The following is a 22,019-nucleotide window of genomic DNA, read 5'->3' on the forward strand; positions in this document are numbered from 1 at the left end:
GCCAGGTTAATAAGCGGTGTTTTCCTACCCCTAAAATTTACTGTGCTCATCTGAAATTCTCGCAAACTTGCGCGGTTGGTTTCGACCACAGTCGGACTTTACCGGACCCCCCGTTTTCTAAGTTCAATATTAAAAAAGAAAAAATCGCCCAACCCGGACCAGGAGAATAAAACCCAAATTCCCTCGATTTCCACCCGCAGAAAAAATCCAGAGGCGTGAAAAAAGCAGGATAATTATGATGGTCTTTATAGCTGGAACACCTCGAGAATGTTCCCTCTGAAACGGGGGTGCGAGGGTGGGAAAATTTTTAAGGGCATGCGAGGTACACAAACAAGGTCATCGGAATTGGATACCTGTAGAGTTCTCGTGCAAAAAACTTCCCCCTATCGCGCAGGACGATTTTAACGATTTCACGATTCAACGACGATTGCGGAGAGTCGTGGGAGAAAGGAGAGATTTGTCGTTCGACAGGGAGTAACGGGGGGGAGGTAGGTAGGGGGTGAGGTAGGGAGATTCGCCCGTCTGAGGGGAATTAATTTAAACTTTGGAAGGTCAGGATTATAGCGAAATTTACGGCACGGAAAGACATCCGAACGAACGGATGAATAAAATAAATAAAATCGAGGGTATAACTCGCCCCAGCTTTATACCCCTGAAAAAACGAATCGTTTCGCCTTTGGAACGCCGGGGACTTTGTCATCCCTTCGTTATATTTTCCGACGAGGCGTGACCGTGGGCGTGACCGCGGTTTCTTTTTTATAAATTTTTAGTTGCCGGAAAAGAGGCTCCTTCTTCCTACCTTCCTTCCCTCATTTCTTTGTTTTACTTTACTCCGAATAATTGATACAATGTCGCGTCGTTCTAAACGTAGAAATATATAACAGGTCGTTAGAGTGTTACAGATTTTCGTTCCGTCCTCGTTTTTTTCTTTTTTTACTCCGGAGTTTGATGAAAGAAATTTTAATCACACTGCGATCGAACGTCATTTCCACAATTACTTGTTTCGTGCAATACGAAGATTCGTGTTAGCAGAAACACGAGGAGAATCGATTCAATAGAAATAGAATTTCACGCTACGGGTGGATTTTCTTGTAATTTCTCACAGCTGACGTATGCACCATTCGGAAAGTGCTGCTCGCGAACATTATTAGAATTTCTATTCCGGATCCCGTCAGGTTTTACGACTTGAAATAAATCAAAAACCCGAACTTTGCTTAGCTTTTATGCAGCCAAATTCTGGCCACTACGTTCGAAAAAAATAAATAACGCGACACGTGACCTCCGTGACGGTTTTGACGAAATTGCCCGAAAATCTCTACGCTTCGGGTCTCAGTTTTTTTTTTTTTTTTACTTCAATAAATTTCACGTGGATCCGAAAATCCAGTGGACGGGAAAATCTGGACCCCTTGAGTCGCGTGACACAATCGAAGGATTGAGACGCGAATCTGAAGGGAAATCGAGATAGGTTCGTTAAATCGATATTTCAACTGTCCGCAGAAATAACAAACGGAGAGAAAGAGGGAGAGCAGGGTCAAAAGGTCATCGGAGGATCCATTTTTCACGGGATTTGATAAAAAGTAAAAAACACACACACACGCGCAAAAATCTCGAGGGCGCCGGGAGTGGTCAGGTAATTTGATCGGCAAGGTCTCGGCGGACGGTGTTCGCCAAATATCGAGGGTGTTTAAAATTTCCCCTTCGACCCATCCGACCTCCTCTGCGTGACGTCAATTCTCCTCAAGTGCGGGGCACAAAATTTCGAGCAATATGGTCGCGTTGTACAGACGCGCATATACATATGTTGTACGTACTTTCGAATACATATCCCATATGGTCTCTGGTAAAAATCGGGTTACCTCGCGGCGAATTCAGCGCTGCAAATCCGACGATTCTAAAAATCACTCCAGCTACGGAGGTAGAGTTACATTGTACGCGGCGTCGTTTCATCTCTGCCGCGCTGCGGTGGCGTATGAATTTTTCCTCGCTGCCGATAAAATACAAGGTTGAGGAAAACGACGTTTCGCGTGAGACGGGTGAAGACAGGCAAGAGAGGCAGACGGTATCGAAAATAGCGTCGTTCGAACGTCTAAACGGATCTGCAGGAAATATACATATATGTACGTGTACGTTCACAGGTGTGTGTATTCACCTGTGCGTTACACGAAGACGTTTCGAAAACTTGCGGGAACTACTGAACCTTGGTCACCCATCCCTCGAAAGTCTCCGCGGCAGTTTCGTTGGAATAAAAAGAAGGAAAACCCGGAAAAGCAAATACGACAACGAAAGTCGCTGTTTCAATTTTCTCGATAGTAAGTCTCAATGCATCGAGAACACGGATCAGCTTTACCTCGACGAGTGGCGATAATTCCCCTACCCCCCCCCCCCCCCCCCCCCGGAAAAAGGAGTAAAAAAAAAAAAAACGAAATTGCACAAAAATTTTCCCAGCGAAAGTAGAATGCGCGAATCATACGCTAGTTTTACATATGTACGGAAAACGCAATTTAAACACCCTACGATCCGTGATTACAGAATGAAAAGAAGAGAAAAAAAAAAGAAAAGTAACAAAGCGAACAGAGGAGCAAAAAGACAAAACGAATAATAATTCATCCACATTTTCTCTCATACATATGCCGCATCTAGTTAAAAACGCGGGTGGTGAACCGTCGCGTGAACTACACTTGTAAATGCGACCGGCTGCAACGGCTCGTTGAAATTTTCAACATTTCCTGCTACATCGCGCACCCTTACGGCGTACCTTCGTTCAACTGATCGAGATTTTTGAAAAATTCAAACTACCGAATTTACTCGAAATTCTCTCTCCGGTTCCGCCCTCTTATTAATATACGGGGAGATACTTGTTGCATTCGACCATATAATCTTCAATAAATCATTTTTCTCATTCTTTATTCTTTTCCATAGCCAAGCCAATCTTGATTCCACGCGGTCATAAAAAGTGGAACAGGGATATGAAAATCCCACGTCTTCCAGCCGAAGGTAGTATAGTTGCGGTCGACCGTGCAGGGAGGGGTGGTTGGTTGGTCCGCGGGATATCGAATCACATAAAATTCCGTCGCTCGTGTTACTCTGAAATTTATCAGAGATATACCGTGTGACCCACGTTATACCGCGTAGCGCGTATGCGCTATCGCACACACGTGTGCGTACACACGAGAGATAGGTGTAGTCGGTCACACCAACTTCGGAGAAGGAGATTTGCCCGGCAACTTTCTCCATCCCTTACGGGGTCCTCCGCACCCCACCCCCACCGTCACTTCCGCTCTTCATTTCTGCAGATTCGCCATCTCGCGTACGTTACAACCTTGCACGCCTACCCGGATGCGAAATTCGGTGTTGCGAAGTCGCTGGATGCGGTGATACGCGAGACCCCGCAGAGTCATTCAACTATTTCAATTATAGTTTCTACGATACAACGACCGACGTTACCTAAACCCGCGCATTTTCGGGGGTGGTTTGAGTAGAGCCGCGAGTTTGCGGGGATTCGAATAATAATGTCGTGAGCCGCGGTGAAATTCGCGCGGAAAAAAGTCGTGGGCGATTTTGCTAAACGTAAATTCGAAACTGTATTATATATATAACAGATGCAGCACATGTCGCACCTCGTGTGTGCACAGATAAGCGCGAGAGTAGGTAGAGAAACAGCCGTTGGCTTCGTTCCAAAACTCATTGTCGTATTAACCGCCGAAGATCAACGACGAATTTTTAATTAACTCACGGTTGCCGGTACGTCGAAATGGCGATAGGACGGTATTCGAAAAATTTACACACCATGCTTGTAGTTACGTCGCTTTTGGTTTTTTTTTAGAAAATTTGAGACAATGACTTCGTTCGTCTTCCGACAACTCTCGGAGAATATCGAGAAAATTTTAATGCTCTTTTCGTCGGTTAGCTAAACCGCGGTGGCTCTGCAAACTCCATATTATCTGGCCTCCGGCCAAACCTAAGGTGAATACGCAGCTGATTTATCGAAAGTACGTACTTTATTCGGAATTTCCACTCGGCGTATAACTTATCGCGAATTTTCTCTCGATCGTATAGGAGAAAAATTTATACACTACGTACGTTTCTTTTGTCCCTGATTTGCCGACGAAATTTACGTTGATTTTATTTTTTTTTTCTTTTATTTCCGGTTTGTTTTCTCGCAATTTGTAATCGAATAAACACGCGTTTTCCATGCACGTTTCACGTGGACCGTTGATTCTGTTTGCCTTTATTTATTTTTTTTTTGTTTTCAAGTAGATGCTTTTACGCGAATTCGAAAATTAAACCACCCTTCATTTTAGCCGGTGTGCTTCGATCAGCCAATCAATCGCACACATTCACGTGATTCCTGTATTCCACTTATACCGTATTCGGTAATATCTCGTATGCATGCTTTTCTATAACAGCGAATATCTCTGCCGATTTTTCGTTATTAACGTAGCGAAGCAAATCGAACGTATTACGTTATATTATGCACATTATGTATCGGTAAATATGCATAGATTATTTACGCTGATTAATTAATTTCCCCGTATTATAGTTCGCCGTTATTATTATCATTACTGTCATCGATATTACGATGATTATCACAAAACATTCGTCCTGACCTGATAAATCAAACCCAACCACGAATTTATCCATTTTCATCAAAATCTGAATACGTGTAATCCGAGAAAAACGTGAGGCGATATTTTTATTAATTTCGATCCGTTAGTTTATCTTCGAAAAAATGGAAAAAAAATTCCTACTTCCCCTCGTGCTTTGTAATTTCGACGGACGTCGACGATACGAGAAGGTGCTAATGGCGTGGGCGAAATCTACGCAAAATACAACTGACCTTTATAATCCTCCGGCACCGTTTCGATACAACCCTAAAAATGGCGGTAGAGGGGGACATACGATGCGTCTATATTTGGCGGACCTTTAGATTACTCGGAGTTTACCTTTGACCCACCTTGAACCCCGTCGCCACCCTCGTTCCCCTGGTGACGAAATTTCGCCGGTCGCGCATCGACGGGACGCGATACGTTACACGGTCAATACGACCGGCGAAATTTATTTAGATTATATATGAGGATTGGAGAGGCTATTTTTAGACGGAATATAAAACGCTCTCCAAAACGGGGGAAAAGTGGAACGATCGAAAAACACGGTACACCCTTGATGCGGCACGAACAATGTTTTTCACATCCTCATCCTCATCCGACTCCGGAGCTATGGCTAACTTTTTGCGTTAACCGATCTTTCGAATTCCGGCTCATTTTCGGTATCCCCGCGATGCTGCCGGGTCCTCTTTTTCGCCAAATCTGTTGAGCACGTGTAAATATTTGATCGAAATGCGGATCGAGTAGATAAAAAGTGTAATAAGCCGGGGGGGGGGGGGGGGGGGGGGGCGGGGCGAAAGGAGAGGGAGGGGAGGAGGGAAGTTCGGAGTACGGATAAAACGAAGATCATTGTTTATGCTGCGATTATACATTTGGCGTTAATATTTTTCGAAGGCGTGGTATCGCGTAGCTATATCCGGATTTCATTAGCTCGTACCGCGTATAATAATTTCACATCTCGCTAATATCACGGCACGATGGCTCGCCCGGCGTAACCGCAAATTGGTTTTATACGAACCAGAGACCGCCCGAGGGTGATACGGAGGTAACCCAACGGGAAGAAGTAGATTTTTCATTTTTCCAACGGACTCGCTGTTTCGCGCAACTACATATATCCGACCTCCGCGTAAAAATGAAAAACTCCGGCAGCGGCGACCGGAGGAATTAGGCCGCTTATCTCCCCGTCCTGTGTCGATGCAGCTCGGCCAAAGAAGATCGCGATTAATCCGGAACGGAGTAAATAATTTTCGAACAGCCCCCGGTGAAAAAAAATCCCACCGCCCTCGATTAGCCTTGATTTCGACGGATATTTCCAGCGTAGATCCGAATGTAGAAGAAGAAGAAAAAAAAAAAAAACAGAAAACCTCGGGGAATTCACATTCTTCGCACAATTATTAATGTAACGGCAAAAAATCTCGCAAGTTTTCGAAAATTCACCACGTCGTGTAAAACGGGGTATTTCAAGTTTGCCCGGCGAAATTGAATATTCAACAAGTTTAACCGCACGAACGTTGGAGTTAGTTTTATTTATATTATATCACGCGAGTTGTAATTAACGAGAGCGTTTTTGTCCGGGAAATAATGAACCGCGGTGGAAAGAAAATGCCCCCCCCCCCCGTATACGTGTACGGGTAGTTTGCGGAATAGAAACTCCTGTTACCGGAGAACCTAGACGAATTCAATTACCGGCCCGGCGAATCGGGATGTACACCTGAATGATGATGCCGCCGCCGCCGCCGCCGCCGCTCCCGCAGCTCCAAGAATTGTACCGATTTAAATGGATTCTGTTGTTGAAATTCCTTCGGAACATTTTGCCACTCGATTGCCCGCCAAGTCACGTGCGCGCGTCAACCCCTCGACCGGTGCACTCCGAGTAACGTTCCGACTCACTCCGTACGTCTCTCATTACTAAAACAGACGCCACTGTTCGCTCAAGAGCACCGTCTAACGATCCATAGTAATACATACCCCGTTTTCCTTTTTTTTCATCCGATTCGCGGCGACGAAGGAAGAAAGAAAATCACCGACAGACCGGCCAGCGCTGAAATCCGGTCGAGATCGGAATCGCCTCCGCATTCGGACCGGTCTTTCGAAAGCCAAAATTGTTAATTAGGATTCTTGAAATCATCGCCGTTTTTTAAGATTACAACAACAGTTTTTTACACCGCCACGTACGACAAAGTTAAGGGACGTATTCGGAGGTGATTTTTTTATTCTCCATCTCGAGGGACCGGCCGAGATATATGGATATATATAGGGGGATTTTTATACCGCGTCCTCCGAGAGCTCTTTGGGATCTGGGTCGTAAAAATCCTCCGATAAATTTCGCTCCCTAATCACTTTCTTTTCGGTCAGTTTTACCTTCAACCTCGCACTCTTTTTTCGGTTTTTTTCTACGGATCGCGGGACCGTCCGGATCGTGTGCAAGGTAAACCAGAAGCTACCGCGCGACTCCTCGTTTTCTGTATATCTCTACGTGACTTCGGCAATCTCGGTATAAGGCACCGCCGATTAATTACCATCGCAAATCTCACCCAAGAGATGTAACTTCCACGACGGCTCCGCTAGCCAGACGCGATCTTACCGCACTCGGGGAATAAAATATCCTCTCCATCGCGAGTCGCACGACGGCAAGCCGAATCGGAAACTTCGAGAGCTTAGCGGTTTTTTTTCCCCACCAACGGTGTTCATGAAATATTCAATTCGTAACTCGGTGACTCACCCCTTCGCAGAGGACCTCGAAACATTCGACAAACAAACTCGTCGGGTCCGGAAGTTGAAAGACAACTAGCTCCGAAAGTTGCCAAAAAAAAAAAAAAAAAGAAACTTCAAAAAGCGTCGAAAATTTTTGTTGAAACTGAAAATTCCGCGTGCATACGCTCTGCGTACGCTTACGTTCGATCGAAGGTGAGGCGGCCACCGCGGCCGCTTTGAAGGTAAGGAGGAGAAGAAAAAACCCCCGAGAAAATAACGAAAGAGCAAATGTGTCTGAACGCTGATGTATTACGTATAAGTCTTGCACTCTATTTTGTGTCGTATAAAACACGTCCGCCGCCCTTATAAAAGTAAAGAGGAAGTTTTTACCGGGTGTTTTTTTTTTTACCGAGCGAAGAAAGCTTGTTTCCGTTTTTTCTACTCACTCCTCGTGTTCCTCAGCCACGAAGACAGATGATCGCGCGATAATCTAGGAAATCGCGGCAGGAGGTCTCCGCCTCTTTTTTTCTCTCGCTCGATGTACGTGTACCCGTAGCCGTTGGTATACTTCCGCATACATCGACCCACCTCACGTACCTACCTCACCTCGTACACGGCAACGCGCCCTGCGCCGTGCAAAAAGGGAACCGCCGGCTGGTTGACTTTGAAACGGGGGGGATGGAAGTCGCCCCGCGATACAACAAACGTTGTAATCGCTAGTTCCGACCGCAAACCGCAGCCCGTGACGACCCTGCTGCACAACCTACGGGTGTACGATGTCTGCCTACCTGTTCGTGCCTCGAATTGTTCTGCTATTATAACCGAGTTCGCAATTAGCGGATTGCGGCCAACTAACGTCATTCGACGACTCCACTTCCCGCTCCGATTCGTCTCGAACAACCACTCGATCTCTCGTCTGTGTAATAGGAGAGAAATCGACGGTAGGCCGGTCGAGGGGCTGAAAAAGCTCAGGACGTTTCGTCATTTTTCATCAACCGGTCGGATTTTTGGCGAGCAATCAAAAGCTGCACCGCTGTGAAAAGGGTAGAATTTTTGTTCAGCGATATTCAATAAAAAAATGGAGTTTTTAAGGGGGTCGGTTTTTTCGAGAAGGTAGCGTACTCCGTTGGTTGCAATTTCTGTGAGAGGGGGTGTGGGGGTGGGTGTATTCCTCGGAGCAAATTCATCTCGATTGTCGGCGAAGGAGTCGGTGGTAAGGAAAAAGCATAAAATGTTATAACCCGAACGTGCGGCGATATAGCCGAAGGTGAATAATAAAAGCGAACCCAAGTTCGAGTCCAAGTTATAGCGGAGTCATCCGACGACGATGTCCTCGAAGCGGAGAAGACGACGCTGCGGACCCCCGCAAAACCTGGTAGACTCCGTTCGCGATTCGCAAGACTCGGTCGCTGAGGGTAACGTTACCACCACCGTTGCACCCCCGATATGTTGCCTCGTATAATCCACGAATCTAGGTCAACCGTCGCCGGGCGTATTTCTATTTCTATTTTTCGCCAACACTTTGATCCGCGTTCTAGAATTTTCTCCCTATCTGCCCGATACACGCACCATTTTTCAGAAATTTCCCAAAAATAATTCGACAGGACCCACCGTCGGGCTGCCCCCTAGAAAATTAGACCCTTATGAAAAATTTTTTCCCCCGCTGCGAGGAACTGCGGACGCGAAACGTTTTCGACGATTGATCAACATTTAATTTTTCGACAAGCTGGCGAAACTTCGCGACCCGCACAGTCTTCGATGGCCGACGTGGATAGAAAAAAAAAAAAAAAGACGTGGATATAAATAACTTTGAAAAAAAAAGGAAAATTCTCATATCCACGTTTTTCCATTGAAGAAAAATGTAGAAAAGCGATAGAGAACCGCGTATTATTATACGCTTCATAATGCAGCTAGCACCGCTGATTATACTTTCAAATTCAATTTATTCAATCACCTATATTTCCGTCCCATGCTCATTCCCTCGATCTCCGTAGTATATATAACGCAGCGATTTCTTGGCTTCGTAATAACTCAGCCTCCATTCGAACTTTTAATAATTTATCGGGTTCGTTCGCTACCGCGACAAACGTAGCGAGTAATAATCCGAGTAACTGAAAAAAAAAAATAATTACACCCGAAACCAGCGACGTGTAAAGAACTTTTCTTTTGATCAATTTTTATCTCGCCCCGGACGTAGGTTGCCGCTAACGAAAATACAAACGGACCGTCGTCCCTTCCGTTTAGGAGCGCGATCGTCGAGAAATTGGGAAAATACGCGATTTCGGCGTCCGCCATCCCCTCCTCCCCCTGAAACCCCCGTTACATCCTGCGGGAACGTCGCAAAGCTCTCGATGGGCACCACTCGCCACTTGCCGAGATCATACATTGTCACTCCCCCGGGAATTTCGCGCTTCCATTCTCTCCGCAGCCGACGTGTTGTACGTTCTCCGCGGTTACTGCCTGAGCGCGGAAACGAACATCGGCCCGCAGTCTCCGCAGTGCTTCAGGATTCTTAAACGGACGCGGGGGAATTTTATATTTTTGCCCCCCACGTCACCACGCGAGCCCTGCGCTACTCGTAACTCCTTGAATTAGCAAGTTTCCATCTTATCCGTCTCGCTGCGAGAGGATCTTACGAAATCCGGAACGCACCCTAAGCTAGGGTATACCGGCCGGAAAGATGCGAAAAGAATAAAACGAAACAATATCCGCTCTTTTCCTTTGCGTCGGGATATTGAGAATTCTTTCTTTCACTTCTACCTGTGCGAGGAACCGTCATCGGATGATTTTCCAGGAGTCGGAATATTTATGCGAGACGAGATAAGAGAAGGAGAAGAAAAAAAAGAGGGAGATAAAGTAGCTCGGGAAAAGGGAGAGGAGAGATAAAACTCCCGAAATTCGGGGAGGGGGGAACGTGAGTTGAACAAAAAGGTAGGCTTTTTCTCGTATCTCCAAAAAAAGCTATGGGGTATCACGGAATACGTAGGATACAATTTTTTGCATAATTTGTTTCGCGAGAGACGGAATTTCTTCAATTCGGAAGGACGAAAGGAATAAAAAGTGAGGAACGTTGCTCCGGATATTTTTTTCAGTTGGGTAAAATTATTTTTCCAACGTTGAGTTTAATCGCGAGTTTTAAGGGATCGTTCATCACCGTGCGATGTGTATACGATCGCGGGTAGGTATGAATTCGGAGTTTGCGAATTTCCCGAAGAACTTGAAGAAAGGAATCCGGAAACCACGTGACTCTGGCGAGATATACGCCCAAGTTTTCCGTGTTTGTTTAAGTGAAAGTTGAATCCGAACCCTTAAGAACCTCAACTTTCACCCTTGACATTCGCCTCGCAGTCGAGCGAATCCTAATCGCGTTGAGGAAGGAGGTTGATGAAATTAAGGGCTGCGCGTTCTGATCTCCTTACTCTTCGCGAACGAAGGATTACGCCCTTTGAGCTGGAGCTGTACGGTGTGATAAAAATTGAAGACATTTTTCTTTTTTTTTTTTCTCTCAAAAATGAACAATTTATCAAGCAAACCAAATTCCCGAAAAACCTTCGAATTTTGCAACCTCCTCCGTTCGAGGGATCCCTACAGCCTCGCGACGGTTTACCACCTAATTAGATCCATCGAAGTTGAAATTCCGAGGACTAGAGAGTGTTCTCGGATAAGCGGCTAATTTATAAACGAAGCACGGATCGGTGCCTCCTTTGTCTTTAAGATTGAATGTTCGAACAACTCGGTCCGCCTGGGCGTATAACTAGACGCCCGATATAATCATCGGTTGCGGGGGTACACAGGGATCGTCCTCGAGTAGGGGTGGTTACCCTCGGGCTCGAGCTTGCGATATAGATTTCTTCAAATTGTTCGCGTCTGTTGGAAAAAAAAAAGAACTTGATAAATTAACAGAGTATGAGAATGAAAATGAAAATGAAAAGAAGAAAACCAGTTCAATGCTTCATTTCGATAAACATGTAATAAAATAATCAAGACGTTACAAAGCCGACTTGGATCCGGTAGATCTTCCTCCCGTGATTTTTTTTTTTTTCGCCAAGTTTTCGTCTCATTTACCGGGTGATAAAAGTGCCGCCGGAATTGGGTGGAAATTGAATTAAAATTGTTGGAAAAAAATTGCGCACGGGTTACGTGGTGGATATTTATTTATTTTCTCACAGCTTCACAATTGTTGTATATAAGAATTATTTTCAACGCGTTATAGACGCAGCCTCGAAGAACAATTGTCTCGATAAGAAATTTCAGAGGTAAGGAAATTATTTTTACAACAGGGCATCTCCTTTAACGCGAGAAAGAAGGAGAGTCCGGTGGATAAAAAAAAGAGTAAAAAAAAAAACGAAAGAAACACTGCACTCTAATTAAAACTCGGTGATGTAACCGTATACTTGTAATAATAGTAATAACCCATTGCTCTGGGGTAGCTCCATTCCCCTGAATTGGTTCGTTAGCCGCAGCTAAAGACGAGAAGACAAAGGAAATCAAATGAGCTAAATTTCTCTTGACAAAATTTAGCTCTGTGATTAATCCGGAGAATCTTTAGCGACTAAAGTTTGATATTGTACGCACGGTCGTGTAACAATTGAACTTTTTGCAATAACTGTGAAAAACCAACGGCGACCGATGAAAATCTCTTGCCACAACTACGAGCGAAATTTATTTCTCGAACGTTTTTACTTCCGACTACAAAATTAATCGAAACTTGAAACGGCGTCGCGGTTACGATAGCGTTCGACAATGTCGATGGGGAACGCGAATTCCTAAGGCGGAGGCGTCGGCTTCGCCCCGAAGATGCCGTATCAGAATGTAACGCATAAATAGATTTTCTGTACACCCTTCAGACACCCTAACCAACTTTCAACTCTTGAGGTTTCGTTCGTACCCCGCAGCTTACGGGGCGAAATTGCGTAATTCAATTTCAGATTAAAGCCAACCCCCCGTGACGTTCGAAACTAATGCTCACATCGGTACGCGGAAGGGAAAAAACGAGTAAGCGGTCGAAAATGCGAAAAATAATCAGCGATTCGTCGGTCGAACTTTCTTTCGTCTGCGCGGATCGGACGGAATTCGGAAAACACACCCCCGCCGCAGGATTCCGTATTTCGGGAGACGCGAGGGAGGTTTTAAAAGCTCGCCAACGTCCTGCGTAAAAAGGAGTGCTGAAAATTCGAGCGACTTTCACTAATTTACACCGTCTGAAATCCGTCGCCGGCTCTCCCGGGAATTACCCTGTTTACCTTCACCCCGTAAATCCCCGGGGGTACGGCCGTTCCATCCAGCGAACCGAACGTCCCGCGTGAGTCGTTGTTGGATTATATCGTTTCAATTTTTGAATGTATAACGAAGACCGAGGTATACCCGAAGATCGCTCCGTCGCAACTCCGATAATAATCCACTCGTCATAATGATCGTCGAATTTTTTTTCTAGAACCCCCGCGGAACTTCGACACGTTAGCGAGAACCGATTTCGTTTAGGGGTAGTTTTCGTGGTGTGTGCACGAAACCTTGGGGAGAAGGAGTTCTCCCCCTCGATTTTGAGATCGTGGAACACGGGGTTCTCCTGACGGCTACGTGGCCTGGTCTGGCCGCCCAGAAACCGATCAACTCGGAACGAGATAATCCCGCCATAATCGTAACCAAGTCCTCGTGAAGCTCAATTAGTACGGTGTATCGTATCGCTAAACTCCCGGGGTAATTTCTAGCCCGAGGCTAGACTAATTTGGGCATGCCTTAGTTACGTATCGCTAATTTTCTGGTCCGCGGTAGCGAGTCGAGTCGGCCGCTCTACTCTCCGGGTGTACGCGATCGTACGCGAGAATTCGGCGTTCCGATGAGCGGGGATCCTCCCCCTGTTCGACGCGGATAGGGGAGGGGGCGGAGGGGGCGCGCACCGTATCCTTTTAGCGTTAGCAAAACCTGCTTACAAATTCATGAAAGGATTCCGGTGCGTTTGCACGGGTGTTCGGACAGCTGGGGGATGATGCTTACGGTAAACAGGACACAAACCACCGGCGCGCGCCCCCCTTCTCCCTTCAAACCTTTTTCACGTGTTGCCCGCTCGGTTTTTATCCGCTCGGGGCTTAAACGCGGACAGAGACTCTTTGATACGAACGGGGCGGCGCGTACGGCGAATATACGTTCGAAGCATCGGCGCCAAAAAAACGTATCGAACCAAAGACGACCTCCGAAAGCTCGTTACAAAGTCGAGAGCGACACGGAATTCGCGACGATGTCTCGAGATTTTTCTGACGTCGCCCGACGGAATTCGGAGGGGGGGCCTACGGGCGAAGATAGACCGACGACGACCGACGAGAGCACGGTCGCCGTCGTCGTTATAATTTTATGGGGTGGACCCGCGTCGCGGGTGTCGCGGGTTAAATGAATAAAGCTATTCCGAAATGACGGTAAGCCGTCTTGATGGTTCCATTTTACGGTGGGATTCATCGCCCGTTGCTTCGTGACGGATTCGGACGGGGAGAAAAATATATACCCTGTTCGTTGGGTGAGTGCCTGCTGAAAATAACTCGGCTCTACGCGCGGCCGCTCGTAATCTCGATGGAACAACGGAAGTCGAAAATTATTAAGGAATCGAGGGGCGAAACATTTTTTTTCGTTTCTATTTTTTTTTCTTCCATCCACGCCCTCCGAAGAATCGCACGGATCGAAACGAGGACGCGGGTGAAACGTGCGAAGAAACGCGGCGGAGGGTGTTAGCAGTATATTCCGGAAAGGAGGAACGAGCCGCTCTTCCCGATCCGAACGACTTTGCCCGCTGACGGATCAACGTCTGGTCCCTTCGGCCTCGAGTCTGAGCCTCGAGGTTTTTTTTCCCCCCGTTTTTTCCAACGTCTGCGATCGTCGGGATGACCTTCGTCCCCGGTATCGATTGGGATACAGCGAGCGTAGGAGAGAGAGAGAGAGAGAGAGCGTTTGAATTTCCGTCGACCGAGGACGATCCGTCCGAAATATCCTGGACGGGCTCGGTATTCGAGTTCGTCCTTCGCCCGATTTACCGAAGGAGTTTGCCGCGAGTTCAACGACGGATTACGGGACTGTTGAATCTTTGAGGTCGCGGATGAAGGGATTGACTTAAACTCGGGCAAACTCAATTGCCGCCGATTGCCGTCCTATACACATGTACACATTGTACACGTACCAATCGCACAATGGAATCATAGCCGGTGTATACGGTTAGATCCATTCATCCCGGTGTGATTCGCGCCGGCGAATAAAAAAAAAAAAACATGGAACGAAAATTTTTTGGCCTCGTTCGCCGTACGTCGACGGGTTTACTCGAGCATCGGCCACTCGATCGGATTAACATAATCCGAAAATTAATAGGTCTCCGCTCCGTTAATGAGTTTGCATAACGTGTATAGTTGCGGGGTACAAGGTACACGACGATTATAATCGATGCTGGACCGCCGTCAGGTCGACGGACAATGCCAACAGCTGACCGTCGTTGTTTGATTAAAACTTGTATGCGATGTAGTTGTAGAAATTACCATCGATTGATGGGTAATTAAACAATATCCGTCGGTTTAACGTCCGCGTTATATCTATCCCCTCGTTCGAACGCTACGCGACGCAACGACGATGGTTTTAATTGTATTTTTTTTTTTTTCTGCCCTCTTCTTTCAGTCGCTGAAAAGTTGAAGGCGATCGCGGTTGCTGCTAACAACAATAAGCCAAGGAATGGAGAAGACATGGCAGTGGGAGCAGCGAAGGTACTGCTACATTACTCTACTGAACCTTTTGCCGTTTACAGAGGAGGATCAACGGGGTTTGCAGACTGCAGGTTCGTTGAAAATTGTTTCATTTCATTATACTTTCACGTTCTCCGTTTTACCCCATTCGGTTCACCTGGCTCGCTTGTGTTTTTTCCGCAACGGGGGACGAACGTACGAATGGAAAAGTTGAACAAAGAATTTTCTACATTTTAGATGAAACGAAGCCGTTGTTTCGAAGTTCTTGTAACAGGAGCGACCTGAAAAGTTCATCCAGCCAGAAGACGAGACTGTAGCATCGGGTATCAGAGGGCGATACGACCGACCGACTGAGAAGAGCCGCGCCAAGACGGCGGAGAAACGGAACCGAGAGGCAAAAAATAGAAGAAGAAGAAGCGAACGAAGGGGCTGTCGAAGAGGGAGCTCGGAAAAGCACGGGGACGGAGCTGGGAACGATCGCTGTCGAAATAAAAACCCTGGAAAATTACGTCATGGGCCCGGCACCCCACAGTCAACTCCACTGAGCGATGCAAGTAGTTAGGGCCAAGGCCTTGGCCCTACTGGTGAGCATGTGGCTCACTAGAGAATGAAGAAGCAAAACGTCCGGACCCTATCGTTGATCGTCTGCACGTTCACCTACCTCCTCATTGGCGCCGCTGTCTTCGACGCCCTCGAATCCGAAACGGAAAAACGACGCTGGGAAGCTTTGGATGGTAGGTCCCCGTCGACGGGAGTTCTGGTCGTTTGTAGGGCGGTCGGGGTCACGCGGTCGCTGATCCCAAGAAATGATTTCGACCTTTGATTCATTCGAATCGGGGTGACGACGAATGGAAATCATCGCCTGCAGCATTTTCTCGTGAAATTTCGATTGCGGTTAACTTCGGGGACAAATATAGGGAAATTAGTCCGGTAAACCTTTAGGTCAAATTGAATACCCTTGGTAATCAAATTTTGGACTAGGTACGTGTCGGAAGTCCACACTACGCGCTCACTTAGTTTACATACTTGGACGGGTGGTTCAGGCCGCTATGCCCTGGGAGTAGCTTTGCCTGTTCGTTTTAATTTAGTCACGTATGAATTAACGACAAGTCGCACATACGCCCAACGCGCTCGTCGTGTTTCGCATTTGTCCTTCGAACGGGATTCAGTTTTTCACCCTTTCCGCAGCCCGCGAGAAGATTTCCAATCGCAGATTCAGCGGATTCGACGGACTCCGGAGTGTTGGCGATCGATCGTCTAAATTTCGTTATCTCTTCAGTACTTTTCGGAGGATATCTTTCGCGCTACGCGGACATTCGTTGGCTATGATAATTGCGCGGATTATAAAAGTTCATCGGATTAGAACGAGGTCAATTTGCCGCATAACCCACCCCGTATCGCGCGAACGTGACCTTTGAACGGAGAAACTTTTCACTTTCCCGGACCGCCAAGCTTCGCTTCGCGACTCGAGTTTTTATAATGTGCGTAAACCAACGCGCCGCTTTGATCTCGCGGTCACGGATTGATTTTCTACCCTCGAAGAGGAGAGGAAAAATTTATTTTCAACCGACCGGCGAAAAAATCAAGCTCAAATCGCGGGTCGGACGCAAGCGATTTCCTGAACGGCCGAAGCTCGTCGTCCTGCCGCTTCCTTCGTTCGTTCGGATTCCATACCGCAGTGCGGAGATGTCACTTTTGGATAGGGATTGAAACCAAAAATAGGATACCTCGGACAACGTAGTATCAAAATCGTCCAATTTTTGGGTCAAGTCGGACACAGGTGCGAAGACGTTAGAGAACTCGGTAAACTACTTTTTTGAACCGTCAATCTCCGACCACTTTTCGTTTTCCAGTTATCATTTCCGCAATTTTTAAAGCGATCCGAACGTGCGATTTATCAAGCGAACCTACAGAATTTACCGAGTTTCAGTTGGCGTGACGGATGGATTGAATTGCGCATCGTTTTCCAAGATATTTCTCGTTGCTCGAGAAGCGCTGCAGCGTTTCGCGACCGAAAACGAAGCTTCTTTGGCAGGCTTTTAAGTCGCGTCAATTCGATAGAACTTTCGCGCTCCGAAGCGATTCAATCGCTCTCGCCGCCTAAACGTTCCGAACAATTCGAACATTTTCAATTCCGAAATGAAAAGCGAGTCTGTTTTTACTGGAGATTTGTTGTTCTCCGGGAATATCCCCCTTACGACGGACAAAATCACCCCGTGATCAATTTCTCCAAAGCCCTATTTCCAGCCCTCCTGGTTCTCACGGCTGTACTACTACCACTACCCGTCTATACTTCGGTCCCTCCTAGCTTGCAACCCTTTACGTCAATAAACTTTCCCACTCCATCAATCCACGGTGTACGGGGCAATCGGTTGTCACTCGAACGACAGCGTTATTGATTGACAACTGACAACCCCTGGGATGTTAATCTTTTTTTTTTTTTTTGTTTCTTTTTTTTTTTAGCCACAGGTTTTCTATGAAGAAGAAACTTCGTAGACGAGGTGACGAGGCGTGTCGATTCGTTCGTTTCCTGAAAATACACACAGCCCGCAAAAATATCGACGATATAGACGGAGGCGGACGAACGATGGAATTATAATTCGAACGAATCGGAAGCGATGAGAAAATGGCGGGGGAAAAATCGGAAGAAAAAAATGGATAAATATTTCGCGCTCCACGTTTTATTAACGGGGAAATTTAAAGCTATGCTCCAGATTCCGCTAACTTTGTCGTGAAAAACTTTGTCGAGTTAAAACTGAAGCGATATTCTTCAGTCGCGACTACATCAGCAACCCCCTTCGTCCTCTTCGGTTCGAGTATTTCCGGCTGGAGGGTTTGTGTACGCGATAGTCATATTTCCACGTTTTTCCTTGCCCTTTGTTCGAAGTAAATTAAAACCTCGACGCTATTTACCAGTCCTAGTCACGATTAAGCTCTTTGACGTTTACATCAAGCTAGATTGAAATTTTTTACTCGCCATTACGGTCTCTAGCATCGAGCTACTCGCGACGTTCGGAGATATGAAATTAAAGCTAACGAATAAAATTAAGGGATGCGATGGGAAAAAAGGGTCGTCGGTCGAAAGAATTTTTCGGTGAATCCGCACTACGTCAACTCTAAGAGGGTATGAAAATTTCGCCGCGGTCCTCACAGTTGAAAAAGTTGAGATGAAGACGACGCGTAATTCGAGATTATTTATCGATTGTTTCGTACCGTTCACCCGACGAGACACTTCTTTTAAGTAGTTTCATCTTGGAATATGGTGAACAGGTGGCTTCGCAAAGTTTATACAGCTTCTGCCCCTCGGCGCACGATATACAATTTGACCGTGAACCCGTGGGATACGAGAGTTTCAAACTCGACGTCGTAAGAAATGGGATTCTCAATCCCCTGCATTACCAATAAACATCCGACATTCAGCTTCGACGCTCCTAATCTTCTTTTCTACAGAAATTGGAATTCGGAAAACTTTTCTATACCGTGTCCCTCCGATCGCTATCCGGTCGGGAAGAAAAATCACAGATACAAACGGCGCAGAGGTTCATTGTTATCCCTACTCTCTTTTCAAACCTTGAATAATCGACTTCGTCGTTGGTCCAACGAAAAATGACGAGTTGCCCTCATTTTTCAACAAATAAAATACATTCCGTCTCAATCAATTCCGGGCGTACTTGCGACAGTTACTACATTGGGGAAACGGCGCGATCCGTAACCGAATAGATTGAAACCGAGGGAATCTCGTTAAATTTTCAGGCCATCGTGTAAGTTATGCCACTTGCGATTAGCTCACTCGGCCTTCCGGCGAACTTACCCGGCAAGAAGCCATAACGTAGTTGGCTTTAATATTAAACGCTACGATCTTGGGTATGGTTGGTGGTACGACGGTACTCTTCGGACAATGAAGGTGCGACCTGTTCTTGCTTGTCCTTCCAAAAGGCTAGATTAGCAGCCACCGCCGGAACAATACCCTCCTCGCGATTATGTCCTCGGCGGACGGTAGGGACGCTTTCCAGTTGACGATCAGCAAACGACAAACCTGATACAGAACGTTAAACGCGACACGCCGTTGGATAGAATTACCCAGCACGTAAACGAGCGCTATTATTCGACTCCTTGGGCTTCCACGAGGAATAGAATGCCGAATGTCGACGTATGCTTGACCCGGAAACAGGTGTTACGTCCGCTCGGATTGCACCCGAACCTTTTTTTGGCGTCTTTCGATCTTTCAACGAGGTAAATGTCGATGGATTTTGAGGAAACGGTACGACGAAGAAAAAGAAAAAAAAAAAAAAACTTTTTCTCTGTCGTGGAAAAGATAATTGAAGAACCGACATTTTTTTTTTTATTTCAGGCGGCGAAGCATGACGAGGGATAATTTTTGATCTCTGAGGGGTTGTTTGAAATTTCTATTTCACCCGTGGACCCCCTTCTCATGTTTTTGGACACATTGCCCGACCTTGTACGCGCGAGGCTTGTCGAGTAAATTTCCACTCTAATTGGGTCTAATTCCTAATTGGACGCGAACGTACGCACCAGAGCAAAAAGATCAACGCGTTATATACGGCTAATCGATTCGCCAGTTTTCGTACACCTTATGTATAACGTATAGGTCAATTTTACTCGAGTTCTAAATACGTAGAACAGAGCACTTTGCCAATCACGTAAATAACGCGATCAAAGGGTGCGATATGATATATGTACATACGTATGTACGCTTATACGTGTAGGGCGTTAATTAACAAATTAGCGAAACAATTCCATTCGAAGTGAATAGGATTGTTGAATTAATTTTCGCAATTTCAAAACAAATTTACAGGACGAAAGCAATACGCTAGATTTGATCCGCCCTGAAATTTCACCTATTAATTATAATATCCAAAGTGCGTTTACGTAAATTTCATCTCCCACCCAATTTCCTACAACATCCACGGACCGAGTAATGAAGGCTTTCGCTCTCGAAGTCGCGTACGTTCGCAAGGTCAAAGGTTGAAGTTCAAAGTTTCGAGGTACCGGCGACGACGGTGCGGAGTTTTAACGGTGTAAAAAAACGGTCGGGAATTCCGCAACGGAATTGAAAGAATTCCCATGGCGAGGCCACGTTCCCTCTTTGTTTGTATTTTCTTAGACGAAACGAGGAGTCGAAAGTGTCGCAAAGAAAGTAAAGAACTCAATTCATTAACCTTCTACTTTCCTACTTGACTCGATTAAATATTTACAACCTCTCCTTTATTATCTGTGTTACGGCAAATTACAGACTGCACATTCACTCCGTTCCAAGTTCTGTAGAGAACAACTGTACCGTACGTACAAAGTCCTCTCTCGTATTCTTTCTCCTTGGCACAGCAAACACGAGAAATTATCCGTTGTCTCTTCTTCAACTCGTTTCCGTCCTCCGACGTCATGAGCGTTCGGTCAAATTTACACTTGGTTAACTTATTTTTTTTCTTCTAGCGAACAGTTGCCGTTTCACGCAATTTTTCCCCATATAAAATTACGTCCCACGTAATAGGGGAGGCGCGCTGCTGCAGGTAGATGGTTTCATTGCGACGTGTGACCTTCGACGAAAATTTTTTTTTCCCTCGTCGATTCGCGCGTCGTGTGTAATTTCAAACATTCACCGGAGCCTTTTTTTTTATTGTGATTTCATGCTCGTAGCTATTGAGAAAATGGTGATACGGAAGTACAACATAAGCGAGGACGACTTCAAGGTGATGGAGACGGTTGTGCTGAAGACGGAGCCTCACAAGGCGGGTCAGCAGTGGAAATTTGCCGGGGCATTTTACTACGCTACTACGGTGCTCACTACGATTGGTAACGATTGAAATAATATTTTAATTAGCGTGTATTGCCGCGCTACCCTGCTAATCAATTCGAGCGAGATCACCTCGAAATTCATTTCGTTTATTCTTGTTGGTTTTGTTTCTATCGTTTAGGATACGGACACTCAACGCCGAACACTATAGGTGGTAAATTGTTTACGATGTGCTACGCCATCGTAGGAATTCCATTAGGCCTTGTCATGTTCCAAAGTATAGGCGAACGACTTAACAAGTTCTCGTCAGTTGTTATACAGAGCGTGAAACGTCTTCTAAATTGCAAGGACATACAAGTGGGTATAAAAGTTGGCTCAGGATTAAATTTTATATGAATTTTTGTTAGGGAGCGTATAAAACGGGGACAATATGGATTGGGACGGTAGCGGTAAACGATGACAAATCGAGTTTGATTTTTTTTATCTCCCTTTCTTGCCTCTCCTGTCTTTTGATGTAACGTTGCCGAATAACGACCGCTAGCGTCTCTCCCGAGTCTCAAAAGATATATCGTTTAACGGTCGGAATTTAATTATAACGATAACGGTACGTCAAAGTTAGGAGAACTTTTTGGACATTTTTTTTGCAGGCATCGGAAATGAATCTTATATGCGTTGTCACGACCCTCTCAAGTCTAACGATTGCCGGGGGAGCCGCCGCGTTCTCCAGATACGAGGGTTGGTCCTACTTCGATTCCGTTTACTACTGCTTCATCACCCTGACGACCATCGGGTTCGGCGACATGGTCGCCCTGCAGAAGGACAACGCCTTGGATAATAAACCCGAATACGTTATGTTCGCGTTGATCTTCATTCTGTTTGGATTGGCGATTGTTGCCGCTTCGCTTAATCTTCTCGTCCTGAGATTCGTCACGATGAACACGGAGGACGAACGGAGAGACGAGGCGGAAGCCTTGCAGGTGAGATAATTAGACGCTTTCGTCGAAAAGATGGAAAGGCGACCATAGCAACGGGCGATTTTCGGAAAAACGAGGCCGCGAGCAATGCGCGAGCATCGATGTCCCGTCTGCGATTTATCCTCGGATTAGATCGCGAAGTGTCAATAGCCCAGGTGTGATCGAGGCTAATTAGATCCGATTTGGATCCGAAAAAACTCGGCCCTTCCGAGGGAGAACGCGATCCTCGCCCGTCACCTTTTTTTTTGGCTCGCTCGCTCGCTCCCTTTCTATTCCGAGTTTG

General features: G+C 46.2%; 1 protein-coding gene across 2 annotated transcripts in view; it reads left to right on the forward strand.

Annotated features, from left to right (window-relative positions):
- The window catches only part of LOC105683211 (two pore potassium channel protein sup-9), a 97,870-nt gene that overhangs the window by 70,970 nt on the left and 4,881 nt on the right, over nt 1–22,019 (forward strand). For both annotated transcript variants that reach the window (XM_048656553.1, XM_048656554.1), the window contains exons 2-6: nt 14,946–15,102; nt 15,248–15,744; nt 20,666–20,821; nt 20,944–21,119; nt 21,410–21,739. In XM_048656553.1, the coding sequence (XP_048512510.1) occupies nt 15,618–15,744; nt 20,666–20,821; nt 20,944–21,119; nt 21,410–21,739 (789 nt within the window). In that variant the 5' untranslated portion in view covers nt 14,946–15,102; nt 15,248–15,617. The remainder of the gene's footprint in view (nt 1–14,945; nt 15,103–15,247; nt 15,745–20,665; nt 20,822–20,943; nt 21,120–21,409; nt 21,740–22,019) is intronic.

Source organism: Athalia rosae, chromosome 6 (assembly GCF_917208135.1).
Source record: "Athalia rosae chromosome 6, iyAthRosa1.1, whole genome shotgun sequence".
Taxonomy (NCBI): domain Eukaryota; kingdom Metazoa; phylum Arthropoda; class Insecta; order Hymenoptera; family Athaliidae; genus Athalia; species Athalia rosae.